Genomic DNA, 23,354 nt, shown 5'->3' with positions numbered 1-23,354 from the left:
TTGTGCACAAAAACAAAACAAAAATAATGATTTTATTCAACAATCTCTTAATTCCCTGTTATTATCCTTACACAGGTAACGCAGTAAACACAGTAAAGGCTTCCGTGTTTATGTCCGAATACCGGCTCAGTATTGGCCAACGCTGGTCACGTGATCAGCACGACGCATGCGTGTGATACTGACGCAGGAGCCGGCCAATAACGAGTCGGCGTTCTGACGTAGAACCCGGAAGCGCTGGACGTAAACAACGTACGAGAATGACACAGAAGAGAAGAGATTGTTGAATAAAGTCGTTATTTTTGTTTTGTTTTTGCGCACAAAAAGTATCGCTTCATAACAGGTTCAACCACTGCAGTCACATGACTGTTTTAACGATGTCTTTAGTACCTTATGGACAAGTCATAAACCTCTCGGATTTCATCAAAAATATCTTAATTTGTGTTCTGAAGATGAACGAAGGTCTTACGGGTTTGGAACGACATGAGAGTGAGTAATTAATGACAGAAATTTCATATTTGGGTGAACTAACCCTGCAAGTCTGTACTAATGGAGAGTGTCCGTGTTCTGACAGCAGGTGGCGGTGTTTCACTACTGCAGAGACGCTCAAATACTCCCACAATTAGCTTCAAACAATCCATTAAACTGTAATAAATGAAATAACTGATATTAATTATTTAGTAAATAAAATATAATATCAATAGGTGATTGTATTTACTGCTCTATATTAGTGTAGGGGTGGAGATGGACCGCCTCAGAGACCCGCAGATCATCAGACGCTCATGAGGACCAAACACACACACACACATACACACACGAACCCCGACGAGCCTCACACACCAGAACGGTACGAAAACTCTCACTGCTTTCATTGCTTTATACTTATTATGCTATTTTCTCTATATGTTCTTGATTGGAGTCTTTAATAGTGTTGGATTGTAAACGTAGTAACTTTTGGAATCAGTTATGAAATGTGATTTGACTTAACTCTAATATTAACGTGATGAATGTGTTTTTGTAATTGCTACAGAACGACATGGTAATGATTTTACATAAAAGGTCAGTTTTTACGTAAAAGTTTATTATATATATATGATACATCTGCATTTCTGTATTAATTGTTTTTTGGCCATTTACATATCATGGTATATGAATATATAATCATTCACTATGATGTTTTACCATCTGATATCATCACTGTATCACAGTATGAAAGAATGAAGGAAATATGTTTAAAATGCAGAATCAGAAGCTCTTTCAGACCAGAAATACAGCAGATTTTGTGACAAATGCAAAAGTGTAGTTATATACTTGCAGTCTACAAAATAATAATTATACAATTAAAAATCGTTTATGGCCGTGATATGCTGCTGTAATTGGGCTGAAATCCAGTGTTCGGTCTGGCTGTGTATGTGTTGAGGGGTCTGTAGTGAACTTCTCACCCATGTCCACTTTCAAGGGCACTAAAGAGGCGTCACAGGTGTCGTAGGGCGCTGTGCCCGCCCTGTACTACTGGGACATGTTGCCCTGCCAGGCAGCTGTTTGGTGTATTAATAGGGTCTGTGTTCTGCTCGTGTGTTTTACACCATCGCCTCCAGCTGAACTCTTTCTGTGTGTCTAGTTTGTGGCTTTATTGTAACCAACTAGATTTTTGTATTTTCTGAAGAGGTGAGACTCGCTGTCAGAAGTAGTGTGGTTTCTGAGGTGTTTTTTTGTGTAATTCTGGTCTTGCATAAAGTTTTATCTTGATACTGTGGCTCTGTTCCACAATCTACTAAATAGAAATCATTTTAAGTCATCACAGGCATGTTTCTGATTACGCCGCCGCCTTTCGGCCAAATTTGAAGGCAGTATTACACATTGCTTCACATAGCAAAGTAATCCCATAATGCACTGCAACAAGCTCAGTGAAAATGACAAATGTTGAAAATGCATTTTAATTCTAACCATTTTTCTGAAAATTCAAAGTTTAATTAATGTGTGTTATGATTATAAATAGAATGGTTTGGAACAGAACCCCTGTCCGGTTTAGATTTGCGCTGTATTTTGGGTATTCCAGATGTTTTTCCTCGGCTGCTGATCTCCATATAGGGAGATTTCACCGTCTGAACAGGTCGAGGTTTCTCATTTGGCTCAACAGATCACCGTCCCATAGCCAAAGCCATAGAGAATCAGGAGGGATGACCAGTGCAATCTAGGCACTAGACAGAATCTACTTGACCAGTAAATAATACCATACCTGGCAACTCCCTAGCAACCACCCAGAACACCTTGGAAATGCACTTATAGCCACTCAAAACAACACTTTGACAACCACTTATGCCTTGGCAACCACCCAAAACACCCTGACTATGCCCTAGCAACCATCCAGAACACCCTGGTAATGCACTAGTAACCACCCACAACACCCTGATAATGCCCTAGCAACCATCCAGAACACCCTGGTAATGCACTAGTAACCACCCACAACACCCTGATAATGCCCTAGCAACCAACCAGAACACCCTGGGAAAAAACCCTAGCAACCACCTAGAACACCCTGGCAATGCCCTAGCAACCACTCAGAACACCCTGATAATGCTCTAACAACCACCCAGAACACCCTGGAAACAGCCTAGCAACCACCCAGAACACCTTGGCAATATGCCTATAGCCACTCAAAACACCCTGACAACACTCTAACAACCACCTAGACCACCCTGACAATGCCCTTGCAACCACCAAGAACACTCTAGCAACCAGCCAGAACACCCTGGCAAAATGCCATAGCAACCACCCAGAACACCCTGTAAATTCCCTAGCAACCACCAAGAACACCTTGGCAATGTGCCTAAAGCCACTCAAAACACCCTGACAACACTCTAACAACCATGTAGATCACCCTGACAATGCCCTAGCTACCACCAAGTGTACACTAGCAACCACGTCAAACACCCTGACAACGCCCTAGCAACCACCCTGAACATTCTAGCAACCAGCCAAAACACCCTGGCAACGCACTAGTAACGACCCAGAACACCCTGGTAAAATGCCCTAGCAACCATCCAGAACACCCTGCCAATCCTCTTTCAACCATCCATAAGTGATAGTGAGTTTTCAACAGAACACCATTGACATTTTCTACTGCAACCTAGCAACCACCCAGAACACCCTGGCAACGCCCTAGCAACCACCCAGAACACCCTGATAATCACACATGCCCTGGCACCACCCTGTCAACCATCCACAACATCTTGACAATGCCAACAGCTACCCAGAACACCATGGCAACACCATAGCAACCACCCAGAACACCGTGACTATGTCCTAGCAACCACCCAGAACACCCTGGTAACGCCCTAGCAACCACCCAGAACACCCTGACAGTCACACAGTATGCCCTAGCACCACCCTGTCAACCATCCACAACATCTTGACAATGCCAACAGCCATCCAGAACACCATCGCAACACCCTAGCAACCACCCAGAACACCCTGGCAACACCATAGGTACCCAGCAGTGACAGCAGTGAGTTTTGCACAGAAAAACACCATTAACCTTTTCTACATAAACTTCAAATCTAGTTTGTTTTATGTAGAAATAGTTTAAATAGTTTACATCTCAGGTAATGAAGGACAGTTAGTGTGTGTGTGTGTGTGTGTGTGTGTTGTCTACCCTCTCTCAGTGGTCTGGTTGTAGTTTTCTGGCTCTCCTCCAGTCATACACTGTTATTTTTGGACTCAGCAATAGGAATATAAGAAAGCTAATTATATTTCAGTAGAAAAGGACGTCAGCACACATATAAATGTAGATGATGTGCACATGATCAGCTGTTTCTGTTCAGTTTTCCGTTCGGTTCTGTCAGAGAATGAAGATGATTGCCAGAGTTTCTCATGATTGCGTTTGATCACATTTTGGCAGCATCTTGGCAGTATGACGTGAACAATATGTTCCTATTTTCTGGAAACTTCCTCTGGATTCCTGTTTGGTACTGAGCGAACACACAGTTCGGCTGAAGTGGACGGTGAGGTGTTTCTGTCGGTTTTGTGCAGGTGCAACAATGGCTTATTTTTATCCTAATGTTACTGGTCGAGCAGGACGGAAACTCACAGACAGCACAGGAAATAAGGCCTCTCTTCTATTTCTGCTTCCTGCTGCCCCTCAAAACAGAAATATCCTTCTCCTTGAACAAGACTGGAGTAATGATGCTGAATATTCAGCTTAGATCATTGATTAATAATTTCACAATTGATAATGATAATATTTCACAATTTTACTGTGTCTTTAATCAAATTAATGCAGCCTTGGTGAGCAGAAGAGACTTCTTTTAGTTATATTTAAATGATTATTTATATTGTTGCGTTAATAAAAGCAATAATTCATGACAGTGATTTTAAAATCACAGGAACTCGTGGTTTACTGCTGTAATTAAAGATCCTGCGGATGGTTCTCATGTCAGCAAAGCCTCTCGTGATCGTGACCTTTGACCTTAAACTCTAGATCTACATAGAGAGCTCATGGGAAAGACTGACTGCACGATCTTTACAAACACACAAACACACACACACACACACACACACACAGAGAGAGACAGCACTCATTTCTGCCCCGTGAGATGCTGCAGAAACTCTCAACAGGAAATAAAATGCTTCCCCAGAGCCCAAATAACACACACGCACTGACTGTACACACATCATTTTATCCCATAGTTTGATTCATCTAGTAGTTTGATGCACGATTATTACAGAAAAACAGTTAATAATCCAACCCCATGTGTTTCCTTTCTTTCACTGCAAACACAATAAAACTGGAGAAACAGTGACGTGATTGTTAAGACTGAGAAAGAAGTTTAGTCAGGTGGGTTAAAGATATGAATGAAGTTGATTTATAAATATGTTATGCCACCGCAGAGATGTGTGATATATATATATATATATATATTGGGTTGATGGTGTTGTGGAAGCTGAATTTAACGGTCTGTCCTGTAAAGCTGCGGCCGAAGGGCTTCGACCTCTGTGTTTATAGACTGTGGGCGACATCCTCTCTGAAAATAAACAAGTGTGTTCTCATGAACATCCCAGTGAAGATACATGCGGAGTTTCACTCAGTGTTCAACAGACCTTATTAAAGCATTGACTGGTCTGGAGCCAAAAAAAAAAAAATACTGTTTTCTCAAAACACAAATATTATTTATTGTTGTTTTATGTTCGCAGCACCAAAGAAGCAATATTAAGTTCTAAAATGCAAATATTTGTCTTTCAAACCAGACACAGATGCTCTCTAGCACCCCCTGTCTTAGTGGCAGATGTGCGTCATGACAAGAAACCCGTCACTCCTGCTGCTGGTCATTCTGCTGCTGGACACCGAGGTGCGTGAACTAACATTGAGCAATATATTTCTACAGCATTTATTCATCTGTTGGTTTTTTCAGTTCTATTTTATTAAATATTGTTATGAAATCCAAAACAAGACAATTTAAATAATTAGAGATGCACCGATATATCGGCCAATAATTGGTATCGGCCGATAAAAGCAGTCATTTTCACTATCGGCCATCGGCCAATTATTTAAGAACAGCCAATGATCAGGGACGATTATATCCTGTCAATCAAAAGGGGGTGGAAAACATGTCAGACTGTGACTCATACTGTGTGTGAAGAAAATCTTTTGTGTTGAATTTAGGGCTATCAAAGTTAACGCGACAATAATGCATTAACAGTTAAATTAAATCAGGCTGTGTTTGATATTTGTAGCACCTCCCATCCAATAATCGCAAAGAGCTTTGTGCTTTGATACTTCTGATAAGAAACAAAGTCTCAGCTTTCAAATTTTGTCCATTTTATCACAAAATTAAAACAATAAATGCTCTTAAACGTGACGTGACAGATCGCTGTAGCGCAAGTATTTTCTTCCTCTTTACTACTAGTTGTCGCATCAAATAAACATGCATGAACATCAGAAGGAATGTTGAAAGATTCAGTACAACTTTAAAGATTTTTTTGGCATTTTTGGCTTTATGATGATAGGACAGTAAGCCAGAAGGGGGACGGGATCGGGAAAGGTCTACAAGCCAGGACTCGAACTTGAGTCACCTGAAGCGCAATGGCGCTGTATGTTGGTGCTGCCCACGAGGCTATCGCTGCCGACTGATGCAGTACAACTTTAAAGATTTATTTTTGCCTTTATTATGATAGGACAGTAAGCGAAGTGGGAAAGAGAGCAGGGAACTGGATTGGGAAAGGTCTGCAAACCGGGACTCGAACTTGGGTCGTCTGAAGCACAGTGGCGCTGTATGTCGGTGCTGCCCACGAGGCTATCGGCACCGACTGATACAGAACAAAATTTTCTAAAATGAATCATGTCTCATGTAATCGATCAATCAGTGTTTCGACCGCGGGAAGAGAAAACAGCTTGTGAACAGTATGTCACTTAACATTACATTTACCCCAGGAAAGTTTTTCTTCAAGAAAATCAAACTATTAGTATCAGCAGATATCACTTGGTGCAGAAATGTAGCATCGGTGCATCTCTAATAAAAAATACAATAAATTACTTAACAAAGAAAATTATTTTATCACTACAGTGTCAGTTATTGTTAAAAAGTCATTGTTTTCAACATTTCACATCATCCACATATAATTTAAATTCCACATTAATCTTTGTTAATGTTTGTTAACTTAAAATTGTACTTTTTTTGTTTGTTCATGTTAGTTTACATTCCATTAACATTTGATTTAAAAAATGTATGTGTAAATGTTGAAATTAAGATTAATAAATGCTGTAGAGCTAATGTTAACAAATGAAACCTTATTGTGAAGTATTACGTCTAATATTCCTCTTAACGAAATGGTTGAATATGAGCACAGGTGTGTCTCTGCGAGGATGTGTTCATAGCGGCGGGGATGTCAGCAGAGGAGGTGACCGATATCCCAGCATCCTCTTCTGATCTGAAGGTGACCCGTGAGCAGATCCTCTCCGCCCAGTTTGAGTGTTACCTCAAAATAATGTATGAGCCTCCACGCAGCGATCCGGGTGAGAGACGCTTTCTACTCCGATACTCCGCTTAGTGTTGAGCTGAAAAACACATGCATAAATTAAGGACAGTAATAAAAGACAAATAATTAAAAACGTTAAAATTAAGGAATCAGTGAATAAAAGGTGAGAATAATATGACAGAGCAATAATAATCTTTAAAACATTTCTGAAGAACTAAAGATTAAGGTCCTTTAACTGTGCAAAACTTGCCTAGAAGGTGCAAGGATTTGGTGAGTGGCCCTAGCAACCACCCAGAACACCCAAGCAACTGCATAGCAACACACTAGAAACCACTCAGAATACCCTGGCAACTGCATAGCAACACACTAACAACATTCTAGAATCATTTTAAAGTCAAATCTTTAGATAATGTTAATGTTTGGTGCTAATGTTCCTGCATGTTGAGCTCCAGCTGAAACGATAATGGATTCCTGTCATGATCGTTCAAACTTATAGAGGGACTTTGAGGAAGTTGATAATGGTTTAATGAACATAAATAGAAATTAGTGTGTAATTGTGTTTCTCTTATTGAATTACTGTCTCTTCATGGCTTGTAGCTCTTGCTGGTGTGGAGGAGGTAAAACTCCCAGAATCCACTGCAGTAAGAGGATGAAAGAGAGGAAGTGATTTTGTCTGAGTTTGTTTCCTATGGCTGAACACAGGAGAGTTAAAAGGAAACACTCACTCTCGCGCTTTACATTCAAGTGCTTCTGTTTCAGTGTCTCTTCGCTTATACATATATATATATATATATATATATATATATATATATATGTATATAACAAATATTAAGCACATTACAAAATTACTAAAACTTAAACTAAAATTTAAACTGAAAATATAACAATAAAAGCTAAATTAAAATATATAGTGTAGTGGTAAATAATACTAATACTGGCCACAAACTTAATTCAAGATTTATTATCTGAAAACAAGTCAAATTTATGTAGTTTTAATGATAAAATAACTTTACATTGCTGGCTAAATAAAAAAAAAATGTTCAAATTTGAGTTCAAAAAGAAGCTTTTAGCTCTAGCATGAATGTCTGTTTGTGTAAGTTCTTCTATAAAGTGTGTGTATGTGCGTGTCTCCCCCTGCAGGCCCGTACTGTAATCGCACATGGGACGGGTGGCTCTGCTGGGGAGACTCCGCCCCTGGCACCGCTGTCCAGCTCTGCCCCAACTACTTCCACGATTTTGATTCAACTGGTGAGCTGATGGTCTCTCCACTCACAATAATGCAAACGCGCCTCTTTATGGCACAAATAACTTGAAAAAGTCATAATTACCAATACCACATCATATGTACACTACTGTTCAAACGTTTGGGGTCGGTTTTTAATGGTTTTTAATATATGAAACTTTTTTGCTGCCTTTAGTTAGTCTTAAGTAAAATTATAAATGTCTTTACTGTCACTTTTGATCGATTTAATGCATCCTTGATGAATAAGACTATTAATCTCTTTTTTAAAAAATATTCATAAATACCCCCAACTTTTAAACGGTAGTGTATGTTATTCCATAATTTATTATAAATACCAATAACAACATATATTCTAAAAGTTCCAAAAGTCTGAGACCATGCTGAAAGTCTGGGATTTTTATTTCTTTATTTTTTTGTCATTTAAACCTAGAAAGTTTCAGGATTTTGAATTTAAAAAAGGCTGTATATTATACAATTTTTCCACTACAAACTACAGCTCGATTTTAAGTGACACAATAAAAATATTCATTTTTTCTTTTTTACACATCTCTTAAGTTCTTTGCTGATATGGAGTTTCTTTCTTCTTTTTAATTCAATCAAACATACTGTGTTTAAGAGCAAAACTATATTGTAATTAAAAAGATTTCAAATGTAAAGGCTTTTTAAGGCAGTTTTAATTATAAAGATAAAGTTTCATTGTGTTGGAAATGACGGCACAAACAGTGTTGGGGAAAGTTACTTTTAAAAGTAATGCGTTACAATATTGCGTTACTCCCTAAAAAAGTAACTAATTGCGTTACTTAGTTACTTTTTATGAAAAGTACTGTGTTACTTTACTTTTGCGTTACTCCCTAAAAAAGTAACTAATTGCGTTACTTTTTATGAAAAGTAATGCGTTACAATATTGCGTTACTCCCCAAAAAAGTAACTAATTGTGTTACTTAGTTTTTTTGAAAAGTAATGTGTTACAATATTGCGTTACCCCCTAAAAAAGTAACTAATTGCGTTAGTTTTTATGAAAAGTAATGCGTTACAATATTGCGTTACTCTCTAAAAAAAGTAACTAATTGTGTTAGTTAGTTTTAATGAAAAGTAATGTTACAATATTGCATTCCCTAAAAAAGTAACTATTTGTGTTAGTTTTTATGAAAAGTAATGTTATAATATTGTGTTACTCCCTAAAAAAGTAACTAATTGTGTTACTTAGTTACTTTTTATGAAAAGTAATGCATTACAATATTGCGTTACTCCCTAAAAAAGTAACTAATTGCGTTACTTTTTATGAAAAGTAATGTGGTACTTTACTTTTGTGTTACTTTTTCCCACCTGAGCTGGACATGCTTGTGTTTTTCAATAACAAAAAACCTTGCGTTACTTATTTGAAAAAGTAACTCAGATATTTTCTTGTAAATTTAAAAGCAATGCATTATTTAAAAAAGGTAATCTGATTACGTAACTTACCCCAACACTGGCCACAACTACAGGCACACAAACACACGCCTTTCACATTTTGCCTTTTGTTCATTCAGAAAAAGTGACCAAAGTGTGTGGCTCGGACGGTCATTGGTTTCGTCACCCGGAAAGCAACCGACTGTGGTCCAATTACACTCTGTGTTCGGCGTACACTAAGCAGAAACTCAAGGTTAAGCTTTAGTTTGAATATTAAATCATTATTTCATAATTCTGTCTGTCTCTATAATATCTGTGTCTCTGGTTTCTCCTGCAGCTTACGTATGTGCTTTACTATCTGACTATAGTGGGACACGTCCTCTCCATCATATCGCTCCTTATTTCCATATGCATCTTCTCCTACTTCAAGTACGTTGGAAAAACAAACACAAACAACACTCATAACCAGATAGCAAAAATATATGGGCATTAATACTGTTTCCTATGCGATGACGTTAGCCAGTCATAACAGTGGACGTTTACTGATAAGCCTTAATGGAGCCACGCCTTAATATATCAGCTAAAAGGCATGGATGAATGTGTTTTTTGCAGGTGTTTGAGCTGTCAGCGAATCACTCTTCATAAAAACATGTTCACATCCTTCATCCTGAACTCGTTCGTCACCATCAGCTATTTCTACTTCGTCATCGGCGAGGAGCAGACCAGAACAGACTCTGTAAGTGCACATGCCTCACATGTATAAGAATTTGTAATCATATTGCGTAGTTGTGCTTGGAGTCGATAGTTTTATTTGTGATGATAACGCAATGAAACATGCCAAATTGTGCGGCATAATTTTTGGCCAGGCTGTCACAAGAGAGAACCAACGAAATATTAATAATCAATTATGCTTTTTCCTTTTCCTTACATTTCTTTTGCATAGTAAAATAAAACCTGTAACTGTAGTATAACATATTTGCCTCATATTTTGATCATTTAATGGAACTTGTAGGGTCATTAAAAACATATATCCTCTCTGCCACTACTGTATGTATCACAAATAAGCTTTTAGTTTAATGGAAAAGTAAATATAGCCCATATAATATAATATTTTATAATAATTGTAACAATTTGAGAGGAAAAACATTACAAATATAATTTAGGCTGTCAAAGTTTATGTGCGTACTTAAAATATGAATACAATTTGTAAATATAGCTGCAAGCAGCAATGACGGGCCCAAGCCCGGTGGCACCGCCACCCCGGTGGCTTCAGAGCAACTGTGCATGGCGGGCAATGGCCATTTAAAACGGTTAAACATAAAAGGTCTATGTCAAATTCAGACCACATTTACTGCAGCAGCTGGTGCCCATATGATCACAAACCACAACAGTATATTGTACAGTGACACTATAAATATTTTTAAAAAAACATAAATTATTAAATTTTATAATCAGTCACCATGACAAATTCTTTGTGTGTGTAGAAATAATTGACTATTTATTTCAATTATTTCATTTAGCTGCCTTTACAACCTCAAACTATTTTCCCTTAAACATTATAAATGACTTTTATGCATGAATATATATATATATATATATAGACAGATAGATAGTGTCACAATTCCTGTCTTGTTTAAGGACTCTTATTTTGAAGTTTATTTTAGTTCCTTTTGTTCCTGCTGTTTGACTTCCTGTGATTAGTTCCTGTTTTATTTGTTTCCATTAGCGTGATTTTTTTTTCCCCAAACCAGTTCAGCAGAAATCCCGCCCTGGAGCCGATTCTAAACATTTCATTGGCCATGTCAATTATAGTAACGATTGCCTACACCCAACCCTTGTCCCTAAACCTACCAGTCACTGTAACCTCAACTAATGAAATTGGTTGCAGGGCGGGGATTTACGCTGAACCATTTGGGGGGGGAAATCATGCTTTCCATTACTGCCTTGTTTGTTTCCATAGTTACCATTGTTAGTCTCCATAGCAACTCATTACCCACACCTGTTCCTTGTTCAAGCCCTTGTTATCTTGTGTATGTTTCCTGTGTTGTTTTTCTGGTGTTGTTTCTATAGCTGTTATGTGACTATATGCGGTTATGCTGACTTCGCCGCATGACGGATCAATAGATCAATAGATAGCTTCCTTTATTTGGCGAAACTTTAAACTTTATATTTTAGGAAGAGGCCCCTCACAAGGGTATTGGCACATTTACGGTTCCTTTGGCATCAAAACACAATCAGCACTTGTTGATCTTGTGTGTTCAGTCTCAGATCGGCTGTAAGATCCTAACGAGTCTCACGTACTACACCACATGCACCAATTATTTCTGGATGTTGTGCGAGGGGATCTACCTGCACACCCTTATCATTGTGGCCGTGTTTGTGGGCGAGCAGCAGCTGGGCTGGTACTACATCCTCGGCTGGGGTACGTACTGAACATGAGCCCTGAGTTAACACGAATATATATATTAGTCATAATTTCCCCTGTGTTTACTGTTCTAGGACTTTTATTTTGAAGTGTCTTTTCTGTTTCTACTGTTCCACTTCCTGTAGTTTGTTCCTGTTTGCCTTTTGGTGCATTCAAGTCATGTTGAAAAGGTCGTATTTACGAGTTGAACGCACATGACGCCACCACAAAGTCGTAAATACGAGTGGGAAGACCCGATCTTTACGAGTTGGGGCCGTGTCAGTGAGAAACGTGGCGGAATACCACAATGTTTATACGTATTTAGCAGTGACACTGACAGGCTTTTTATTTACAACAAAATGAGCTAATTCCCTGCACAAAGTATAATCGCATTGTAATATAACAACATAATATGTAACGATAAAGTTTACAGTGGCTTCATAAATTTATTTAAAAACATTAAGAAGCAAAACACACCTGATGCACATTCCTTGTTCTTTATTTTCAAGAAGTACAGTTCAAAAAACCTGCTGTATTTTTGTGTAGTTAATTAAGAGAAGGTACACCGCCATCTTGCTTCAATGAAAGTGACTTGAATGCACCTGACGTCGTAAACACAACAATGGCAACTCATAAATACTAACTTCCCAGGAGGACTTGAACGCTCATTTGTTCCCTTTCGAGGGAACTCGCGCTGCGTCCAGGACGCTTTGGGAACGCCTCAGCGTGATTTCGTCTGATGCATGTGTGTCAACTAGCCAATGGCGAGAGCGAACATCACGGGCGGGTGACGTCATGACCTGGAAAGGATAAAAGCACATCCGGAAAGACCGGTCTTTAGCTTTTGTGCCTCAGCAAAGCGTTCTGTGTGAAAACTGTCTCTGTCTATTTATTGTTGTTTGTCCTCAAGCATTTTATATTCTAGACAGGAGTTTATTGGCGAGCAAATAGCAACTTGAATTGTGGGTGCTTCCCTGCCCTCGCTACTATTACGAGTGGGGATGCATGCGATTCACGTGTTGTTTGTTTGAGAGCAGAGCATGCTCGTCAGCTCTTGTATTGGGATCTGACAGTGTTCATTCATAAATTTCCCGATGTGATGCACTATCAAGACTTTTAGCTCTGCTCCTCTTGGCTTTTTTTCTCGAGGGAATAAAGTCTTAAGCATTAAAGAATCTATGGCTTGGATCTCACGTTTGGCAAGGCGACACGTAGATTACGGGTCTGCAAACTGCAATAAAGATTCTATTGGCTCCGATCTCGCGTTTATTAGTTGTGTATTAGTTCATGTATTAGTTCAGCCTTTCATGTAGATCCTGACGCCAGTGGTGTCAGGCTTCTGAGGGCAGCCCCCTGCAGGGTGGAGCGGTGTACAGTATACGGTGCCCGTGCCACTTCGTTGCCCTCAGGGGACCATTCTGCCATCCCCGCCACCCCTGGTGCTTCAGGGCGCAGCGGTTTCCAGCGAGCTCATGACTCTGCTGCGTCAGGCTCGCACCCTCTGAGGAGGGTTGATAAGTGGTCAAATCAGTCATTTCCTGCCATTGTGTTTCAGGTCACCGAAGTTGCTGCTCTAAGTATACCCTTTGTGGATTTTCTGGCAGAGTTGAGGCTTCTGCCAAACATATCTCAATGGGTCCTGCAGAGTATTGAGAAAGGGTACAGAATCCAGTTCGGTTCTCATCCACCTCTATACAGTGGGGTGCTCTTCACATTAGACCATCCCAGGCAGGCTCTGGTAATGGAACAGGAAGTAAACTCTTTAGCGAAAGGAGCTATAAAACGGGTTCCTCCTCCCAGCAGAGAGTCAGGGTTTTTATGGCCGCTACTATTTTGTTCCAAAGGAGGATGGAGGGTTGCATCCTATATTAGATCTTCATCATTTGAATCATTTAGTCAGGAGACTCAGGTTCAAAATGTTGATGCTAAACCAGATCCGAGGACTGGTTTGTCACGATAGTTCTAAAGGATGCATACTTCTATGTCTCCATCCTTCCACAGCACAGGAAGTTCCTCAGGTTTGCTTTCGGGGGCGAAGCAAACCAATATTAGGTTCTTCCATTCGGTCTAGCTCTATCACCCCACACGTTCATGAAATGCGTAGATGCAGCTCTAGCCCCGCTCAGGCTGCAGGGCATACGCATTCTGAACTAATTAGATGACTGGCTAATTTTAGCACAGTTGGAACAGATGGTCGGTTCGACATCGAGATGTCGTTCTCGCTCATATGAAAAAATTGGGGTTGAGGCTGAACGCCAAGAAGAGTGTGCTTTCTCCATTACAGAGAACCACCTTCCTGGGCGTGGTATGGGATTCAGTGACGCTGTGGGCCGTTCTGTCGCCCACTCGTATTGCTGCAACCTTTTGAGTCACACAGGAGATAAAACTAGGCCAGTCACTCACTGTAAAACAGTTTTCTAAAACTGTTGGGTCTGATGGCAGCTGCGTCCAACGTGATACATTTTGGCCTGCTGTACATGAGACCCTTACAGTGGTGGCTAAGGACCAAAGGGTTTTCCCCAGAGGGGGAACCCACTTCGTATGATCAAGATCACATGGCGGTGTCTCCACGCCTTGGTTATTTGGAAGAAAAGTTGGTTCCTGTCCCAGGGCCCTGTGTTAGGAGCTCAATGTCATCGAGTTACTCTCATGATAGACGCTTCTCTCACAGGCTGGGGAGCGGTAATGGAAGGCCGCTCAGCTCAATGGCTGTGGAGGAGTCATCATCTTTCGTGGCACATGAATTGCCTGGAGATGATGGTGGTCTGTGTTGAAGTGCTTCCTCCCAGACCTGAGAGGTCATCATGTGCTTGTCTGGACAAACAACACATCGATGTTCTCTTATACAAATCTACAGGGGGGTCTGCGTTTGCGCTCACTATGCAAACTGGCGCACCAGATCCTCCTGTGGTCCCTGGGGAAGATGCTCTCCTTGAGAGCAATCTGTATTCCAGGGACCCAGAATATAGGAGCAGACATCCTGTCGAGACAGGGGCTGAGGGCAAGGGAATGGGGACTTCACCCTGAGGCGGTGAAGCTCATATGGGAGATTTATGGCCAAGTGGAAGTGGATCTTTTTACTTCTCAGGATACGACGCACTGTCCACTGTGGTTCTCTCACGCATCCAGCTCCTCTTGGACTGGATGGCAGGTTACAAACATGGCCGAGGCTACGTGTGTACGCTTTTCCCCCAGTTGTTCTGCTCCCAGGAGTTCTGGAGAAAATTCGCCGGGAAGGGATAAGTCTACCGCTAGTAGCGCCTTACTGGTCAAGTCGGATATGGTTCTCGGACCTTGTCTCTCCTCGATGGCTCTCCCTCAGAGATTCCGATCAGGAGGGACCTTCTATCTCAGGCGGAGGGCGTGATATTTCACCCCCGCCCAGAAGTGTGGAACTTGTGGGTTTGGCCTCTGAGGGGGCCCAACTCTTAGAATCTGGTCTCTCAACTGAGGTTGTGGAGACCATTCTTCACTCCAGAGCTCCTTCCACAAGGAAACTATATGCCCTGAAGTGGAAACTTTTCACTTCTTGGTGTGATGTGCGACAGCTAGATCCAGTTAACTGCCCAATTGGTACAGTACTAGAGTTCTTGCAAGATCGCTTTTCATCAGGGCTATCCTCGTCCACCCTAAAGGTCTATAGGTATCAGCTTTTTCTGTATACCATGTTCCCTGTGGATGGTCCCTGTGGATGGTACAACTGTGGGGAAGGACCCTTTGATGTATTGTTTCCTTCGTGGCACCTTGAGGCTGAGGCCTGCAACACGCACTAGGGTTCCTGCTTGAGATTTGGCCATTGTGTTGGAAGGTTTTTCTGCAGCTCCATTTGAGCCGCTTGATTCTGTCTTAGAAAATTTCTGATGTTGAAGACTGTTTTCCTCCTTGCCATTTCCTCCCTGAAAAGAGTAGGAGACCTTCAGGCCCTATCTGTATCCCCTACGTGCCTTGAGTTTGCACCAGGGATGGTCAAAGCGTTCCTTTATCCTAAACCGGACTATATACCTAAGGTTCTGACCAATATTCCATGACTTATAGTGCTGCAAGCTTTCTGTCCTCCTCTGTTCCCAGATCCAGACCAGGAAAAGTTGAATCTTGTGTGTCCAGTGCGAGCACTGGACACCTGTGTCCACAGAGCTGCCCTCTGGAGCTGGAGAACTTCAGATCAACTATTTGTTTGTTTTGGACCGCATAATAGGGGTCCCCCTGCGTCCAAACAAACGATTACTAAGTGGATAGTCGAGGCTATATCACTTGCTTATGAGGTCTCTGGTCAGCAGTATCCACTGTCTGTCAGAGCTCACTCTACTAGGAGTATGGTGGCCTCCAAGGCCTTGTTGTTGGGGGTTTCCCTCAAGGAGGCCTGTGATGCGACGGGCTGGTCCTCGCCACTCACATTTGTGAGATATTATATCCTGATCTGGACGCAGCTCCAGGCTCATCAGTGCTCTTGTCTTAGTGTGCCACAGTTTCACACGGACAGGCATTTTGGAAGTATGGCGTTTTGGTATATTGTTCCCAAAGCGTCTGGATGCAGCGCGAGTTCCCTCGAAAGGGAACATTTCAGGTTATGACTATAACCATAGTTCCCTGAGAAGGGAACGAGACGCTGCGTCGCTTTGCCATACTCCCTGCCTCCCTGTGACCGATTTGCTTCAGCTATTTAAGCTAAAGACCGATCTTTCCGGATGTGCTTTTATCCTTTCCTGGTCGTGACGTCACCTGCCTGTGACGTTCATTCTCGGCATTGGCTAGTTGACACACGTGCATCAGACGCAATCACACTGAGGCGTTCCCAAAGCGTCCTGAACGCAGCGTCTTGTTCCCTTCTCAGGGAACTATGGTTATAGTCATAACTTGAGACGTTTCCTTACTTACCCGTGTTTGTTCCCATAGTGATTAATTATCCACACCTGTCACTTGTTAGCCCATTGTTATCTTGTGTAAAAAGAAAATACACTTCAAAATAAACGTCCTAGAACACACACACATTGTGACACACACACACACACACACACACATATATATATATATATATATATACACGCACACACACAAAACAGTGACGTAGTGAGTTATTCCTACAGGTTTCCCAGTGATCCCTGCTGTAACGCAGGCTGTGGCGCGTCTGCTCTTCCATGATGACAGGTAAACCTGAGATTTCACACTTGAAATTAAACTGAAAAAAATCCATTTTTAATCCCAAAATGCCTAGCAACATATAAAAGGATAGTTCACCCAAAAATAAAAATTCTGTCATCATTTTCTCACCCTCAGGTTGCTCTAAACCTGTATGTTTAAATATTTAATCGCAGCGGCACTGTGTGTTTGACAGGTGTTGGACCATGAACACAAGCCTGCTGTACATCACACACGGCCCGATACAAGTCGTTCTGGTGGTGAGCTTCATCAACTTCATCTTCTCATCCACACTGCAAAAAAATGATGTTCTTCCTGTGTATTTTTGTCTTGTTTGCAAATATCTAAACATCCTGAAATCAAGATACATTTACTTGGGAAGCAAAATTACTGCACTCATAAAGAGTGCACTCATATTACTTATGAATGGGAGAAACCGCAACGCGCAATATGGCGGAATAAGTCCCGCCTTCTAAATAAAAGAGCCAATCACTGATTGGTAAAGTCATTGCGTCACTGCAGCTGCTGTTAGAAACTCCGGTTGCCAGTCATTAGAACTATTTGAGCATAAGAAACAACATTTATTGGGACAGTTCATGTCAGATTTTGTTGCTGATTTAAAATATGTTATTTAAATGTAATTTTGGATCACATTTTAGATAGGACTTGGTTTTGGACGCCTGAAACAGCTGCAAATATGGCCTCAGAGTGAACAGATTTTCCTTTGTTAGTTCTCACCAGCACAGTTTTGAAAAAAGCTTTAATACAATAAGATATAGTTTTTAAGCTAAGCAACATGCTAGCAGCATGCTAATCATGCTAGCGAAATGCTAAAACATGCTAGCAACATGTTTAAAACATGCTAGCAATGTGTTAAATCATGTTAGCAACATGCTAACATGTTAAATCATGCTAACTACATGCTAATTCATGTTAACGTGTTAAATCATGCTTGCTACAAGCTAATCATGCTAGCAAAAATGCTAAAACATGCTAACAACATGTTAAATCATGCTAGCAACCATGCTACATGTTAAATCATGTAAAATTGTTCTAGCAAAATGCTAAAACAAGCTAGCAACATGATAAAACATGCAAGCAACATGATAAATCATGCAAGCAAACATGTTAAATCATACTAGCAACATTTTTTAGTAAATAGGACCTAATGGAAAACAGGACAAAAGTACTGAGGAAGAACCTAATTTTTCTGCAGTGAATCCCTCCATCTGTGTAAACTGACCGCAGTTGTCTCTCAGGTGAACCTGTTTTTCCTCCTCAACATCGTGCGGGTGTTGATCACCAAACTGAGGGTCACCCACCAGACCGAGAGCAGCGTGTACATGAAAGCGGTTCGCGCCACCATCATCCTGGTTCCTCTGCTGGGAGCCCAGTTCATCCTGATGCCGCTGGAGCCCAGCGGACGCATCTCTCGGGCCATCTACGAGCTATTCATGAACATCTTTGTGCATTTCCAGGTAGAGAATCAATCAAATATATTATTAGCATTACAGTAAGATCTGTAAAATGACCCCACAAGGATGTCAGCATCAGCATTTTATTAACTAATTTAATGAAATGCCTTCTTCAGCACTTTCGACTGCATTTTTTAATATCACCAGCACAAAAAGTGCTTTTATTTTATTTAGAGTGTATTATTAAACATATAAATTTCTTTGAGACTTGTATGGCTGTACAGCAGTGTTATGTTAGTATTATGGATGCTATTGAATCTGAAATTTGCATGTTCGCCATATCTTATACACACAGGAACTCAAAGGTCTTCATTACAACCCGCCAAAGTAAAAGTTTGGTTTAACTTGAGGAGATTATAACAAAAATATATTACTATTAAACAGTAGTAGGGTGTACTTCAAGTAATAATAATAATAATAATAATAATCATAATAATACAGTTTATTAAAACACAGAAACTCAAAGGTCTTCATTACAACCCGCCAAAATAAAAGTTTGGTCTAACCTGAAGAAATTATTGAAGAAATATATTACTATTGCACAGTAGAATGTATTTAAATGTATTTAATTATTATTATTATTATTATTATTACTTTAAGTACTTAGAATGTACTTAAAGAAAAAATAATGATAATATAATTTATTAAAACAATATTTTTATATAGGTTTTCAAACATGTTTTAATGAATTATTACATTTTCATTTGATTACATTTTAAAAGGTTAACTAAATTATTTGATCACCTCCATTTTTGAAAGTAAATTTGTATTTGACCATACAATGTTTCTATATTCTCTGTACTCCTGACAGTAAAATATGCCACTTATATAAAACTTGCATAAAGGGTCAGTCAAGAAAAGAAAAAAATATACTGTGAAACCAGCAGAATCTTAAAAAATACCGTGATACAGATTTCGGTCCAACAACTAAGGTTTAGGTTTATTTTATTTCAAGTAACTAAACTGTTTCTAATGGTTTTCGTTTTAGTAACAATAATAACCCTGTGTGTTTTTGTGTCTCTCTGCAGGGTCTCCTGGTGGCCGTGATCTTCTGCTTCTGTAATGGAGAGGTATGACTTCCTGTTTAAACCTTAAACCTCATTAAGAAAACCTCATTAATTAACCGCATTAATCTTTATTAAAGCGCTTTAGAGGAACATGAACTCCTGAGGTTTGTAGAGCTATCTACTATAAAAGAAAGTATGCAGTATGTAAACAGAGCGAATGTTCTGCATGCATGCACTAACCCAGATGAACACACACCATTAGAGAAAGCGTGCAGTCCTGCATGGATCTGTGTGTGATGTGCTTGACTTGACCTTCCACTTCCAGCTTGACGTATAAACTTAAATATCAACTCTGATTTTTCACTTTTTCCTTGTAATTATTTGATCAGAATACCAAAAACTTTTAGACATCTCTACACATAATTGGATTCAGAATGCACAATAACCATTTCTTCCTCCACATTTTCAGTTCCAAGACAGTAACTGGATGCTTAATGCTAAATTAAACATGTAATGTAATGATTTCATGTGCCAACGTCTAGTATTAGTGTGAAATTAGTGTATAAATCATTTCTTGTTTTCATATGCCATTTAAAATAAAAATTAGTATGCAGTATGCCTATAGAAGCCCATTTTCACATAAGAAAAAAAAAATCATGCTTTGGTAAATCAAAATTATGACATACTAAGTCATAATTATGAGATAAAAATGAAATAAAATTACATTATGAGATAAGTACAGATTATGAGATAAGTCAAAAATATGAGATTACAAAAAATCAAATTATGAGATAAATCAAAGTTATAACAAAGTCTTAATTATGACATACTATGTCAAAAAACAAAATTACAGTACGAGATAAAAATTCAAAATTATGAGATAAAAATTTAAAATTATGAGATTAAAAAGTTGAAATTGTGAGGTTACAAAAGATCAAATTATGAGATAAGTCAAAATTATAACATTAAAAAGTCTTAATTATGAGAATAAAAAGTCAAAATTATGAGATTAAAAAGTCAAAATTATGAAATTAAAAGCCAAAATTATGAGCTAATCAAAATTATGTCAAAACTAATAATAGTTTTGACTTTATCTCATAATTTACTTTAATCTCAAGAGATTTAAGTCTAAATTATGAGATAAAGTCAAAACTATGACAGTAAAAAAGATGAAATTGAGAGATAAAAAGTCAAAATTATGACATTAAAGTCGACATTATGACATACTGATTCATATTTATGATTAAAAAATCGAAATTATGACTTTCCATATTATGAGTTTGACTTTTTGTCATTACTCTGGCTTTTTATATCATGATTTTGACTTTTTAATCTCATAATTGACTTTTTAAGTCATAATTATGACTTGGTATGTCAACTTAGGTTGTCGTAATTATGACTGCTGACTTTTCATCTTATAATTGACTTAGTATGTCATAATTTTGACTTTTTATCTGGTAGCTATGGCTAACTAAGTATGTCATAATTATGATTCACCAAAGCATTTTTTTTTCTTATGTTGCTGGATATTGTGTGGAAATGGGCTTCGATGATATGCAGTACATACTGTGCAGAAAACAGTGAAACATTCTGAAAAAAGAAAGAAAGAAAAGTGCATCACAAACGAACTATTTGACGTATCTTCCCGTCCCGCAGGTGCAGTCAGCGCTGCGGCGTAAGTTTGCGCAGGATCGCGGTCAGTGGATGCAGGGGCGCCTGGTGACCACAGACTCTCACTGTAACTACCACACCAACTCCTCCGTCACCGAGACCAGCCGCGTCACCATCAGCCTCGACCACAGCCTGTCCAACACGGGCGACGGGAAAACCGGCGACACCACACTCGCGATGAACGGCCAGAGCAACGGCAAACACTGCTCCAGCGAAGAACCCGAGATCGCCGAAGTGCTCGAGTCGTCTGAAATATGAACATCATCCAGCTGAAGATCCCATTCGGATTTTCTGAAACAAAACACACACAAGTTTATGAAAACGTTATTTCTGAATGTCATCTGAACTTTCAAAACGTCCAGTTTTAAAAATGTTTTTTCTTGGTTATGCGAACGTTAAGGGAACGTTCCACTTCATTGTTTTGCAAACATTATTTGAACGTTAGTTTTGAATGTTCTCTGTGCTAACATTATTAAAGACCAAAAACCTTTGAATGAACGTTCCATTAACGTTACTGGAAGAACATTTGTTCATAACTTTGAAAGAACCTTGCCAAATAAGTTATGAGAACGTTCCCTGTTAGCTGGATATGCACTAATATCACCAACACAACATCACAGGTACTTCTGTGATATGACGTATGACCACCAGTGAAAGAGTTTTTCGTGTTTGTTATGGATTAATACATTTATTGGTGTTTTATTTGTAATTTTAAACACGTTGTATTTGTACATTTAAACACATAAGTCTGACTGTAAAGTTGCTTTTAGTGAGATTTAAGGCCCATTCACACTAAGAGCGATAACTATAAATATAAAGATATAGTTCTAAAAATCGTTCTAAATATAAAAGAATAGCACTGTCCAAACGATATCGTTGGGATCACTATCGGAACGATTTTTTCCCAGCTGTTAAACGATAAAACACTGACAGCCAATCAGAATCCGTTCTAATGTAAGGGTTCGCGCATTTAAAATGGCGGACGTCATTGCAGAGAAGTTAATCGCCGAGGTCCAGAAAAAGCCACGACTGTTTGACAAGTCAAACCCCCTTTTCAGGGATACTTTAAAGAAAATGGATATATGGAAAACAATCGGTCATACCCTCGGAATAAATGGTGAGAAATATTAATGATAAGGTCATTATGTCAGGATAGCAAACAGTGTTAAAATAAAATTACCTCAGGTATCCAGCGCTAGTTTCGACAACATTGTCTTGCTTCCTTTGAAGTTGCAGTGAAAAAGACGACGTTGTTTTTATTCCACTATATTAACTTTGTCAGCTAAATTCACTGTTAGATTAGATCGCTACTCTAGCTATTTACTCGAAACATAGCATGCTGAGGACATCTGCTGGTTAAAGCCGTGTAAATGCAACAAGAAAAGCAAAACCGCAGCGCGTGAGCTTAGAATAAACAGACCGTTATCGTTCGTTGGTGTGGACGCAAATATAGTTAAGTTACCGTTCTTGGTGTGAACATGCCTTTATTCAGTATAAACTGTTCACAGATTTATATTTCGATCTAAATGGAAGGAATGTGCATGTGTTAATATGGAAAAGCCAATGCATATTAAAACGCACCGAATAGTTTGCTTGTCCGCGTTCCCCTCCGTCACGTGGACTGTGTGCGTGACCTAATTTTTGTCATTAGAGCACTGCACTGCCTAGTGGACTTATTGGTATTATCATCTGATACTACAGCAAACTGTTCCACTGTATTTTTAGGGATCCTCGATTTGGATGTGATTATCTCTAGGATAGTGCGCATGCGCCGAACACGCTGACTGTGCGCGAGGCGAAGAGGAACGCGGAGAACAAAATGTTGTAAATAAGCTGTTATATAAGCACTTGTTTTCACCGAATGTATCTGCTTCATGAGCCCTTTGAGTTTTTATTATTGTCAAAGCTCTTAAGATGTCACATTTGCTTTTTGTGGTTCTTGGAAAACGCAAATAAAAAACATTCCATTTGACTTGTTAATATTATCACTATTTGTGTAACAGACGCGGTGAAACTCAATAAAAGTACTTGCATTAGCTGTTGTAGGCCTGTATATG

General features: G+C 39.4%; 1 protein-coding gene across 2 annotated transcripts; it reads left to right on the top strand.

Moving 5' to 3' along the window:
* Window positions 1-750: 750 nt before the first annotated feature.
* calcrl2 (calcitonin receptor-like 2) lies at window positions 751-23,333 on the top strand. 2 transcript variants are annotated; one of them, XM_051880681.1, is made up of 14 exons: window positions 785-844; window positions 1,028-1,056; window positions 5,245-5,345; window positions 6,844-7,009; window positions 8,113-8,220; window positions 9,745-9,857; window positions 9,942-10,033; window positions 10,217-10,340; window positions 11,867-12,026; window positions 17,093-17,153; window positions 17,341-17,404; window positions 18,404-18,622; window positions 19,648-19,689; window positions 21,283-23,333. In XM_051880681.1, exons 3-14 carry the CDS (start codon window positions 5,283-5,285, stop codon window positions 21,553-21,555), a joined length of 1,485 nt encoding a protein of 494 aa, XP_051736641.1. In that variant the 5' UTR covers window positions 785-844; window positions 1,028-1,056; window positions 5,245-5,282; the 3' UTR covers window positions 21,556-23,333. The 2 variants fall into 2 exon arrangements, with proteins under 2 accessions (XP_051736640.1, XP_051736641.1); XM_051880680.1 differs by lacking the exon at window positions 1,028-1,056 and having other exon boundaries at window positions 751-844.
* The last annotated feature ends 21 nt before the right edge of the window (window positions 23,334-23,354 follow it).

This window comes from Ctenopharyngodon idella, chromosome 22, assembly GCF_019924925.1.
Source record: "Ctenopharyngodon idella isolate HZGC_01 chromosome 22, HZGC01, whole genome shotgun sequence".
Taxonomy (NCBI): domain Eukaryota; kingdom Metazoa; phylum Chordata; class Actinopteri; order Cypriniformes; family Xenocyprididae; genus Ctenopharyngodon; species Ctenopharyngodon idella.
The sequence above is the reverse complement of the archived record's forward strand: the minus strand, read 5'-3'. Positions and strand labels throughout refer to the sequence as shown.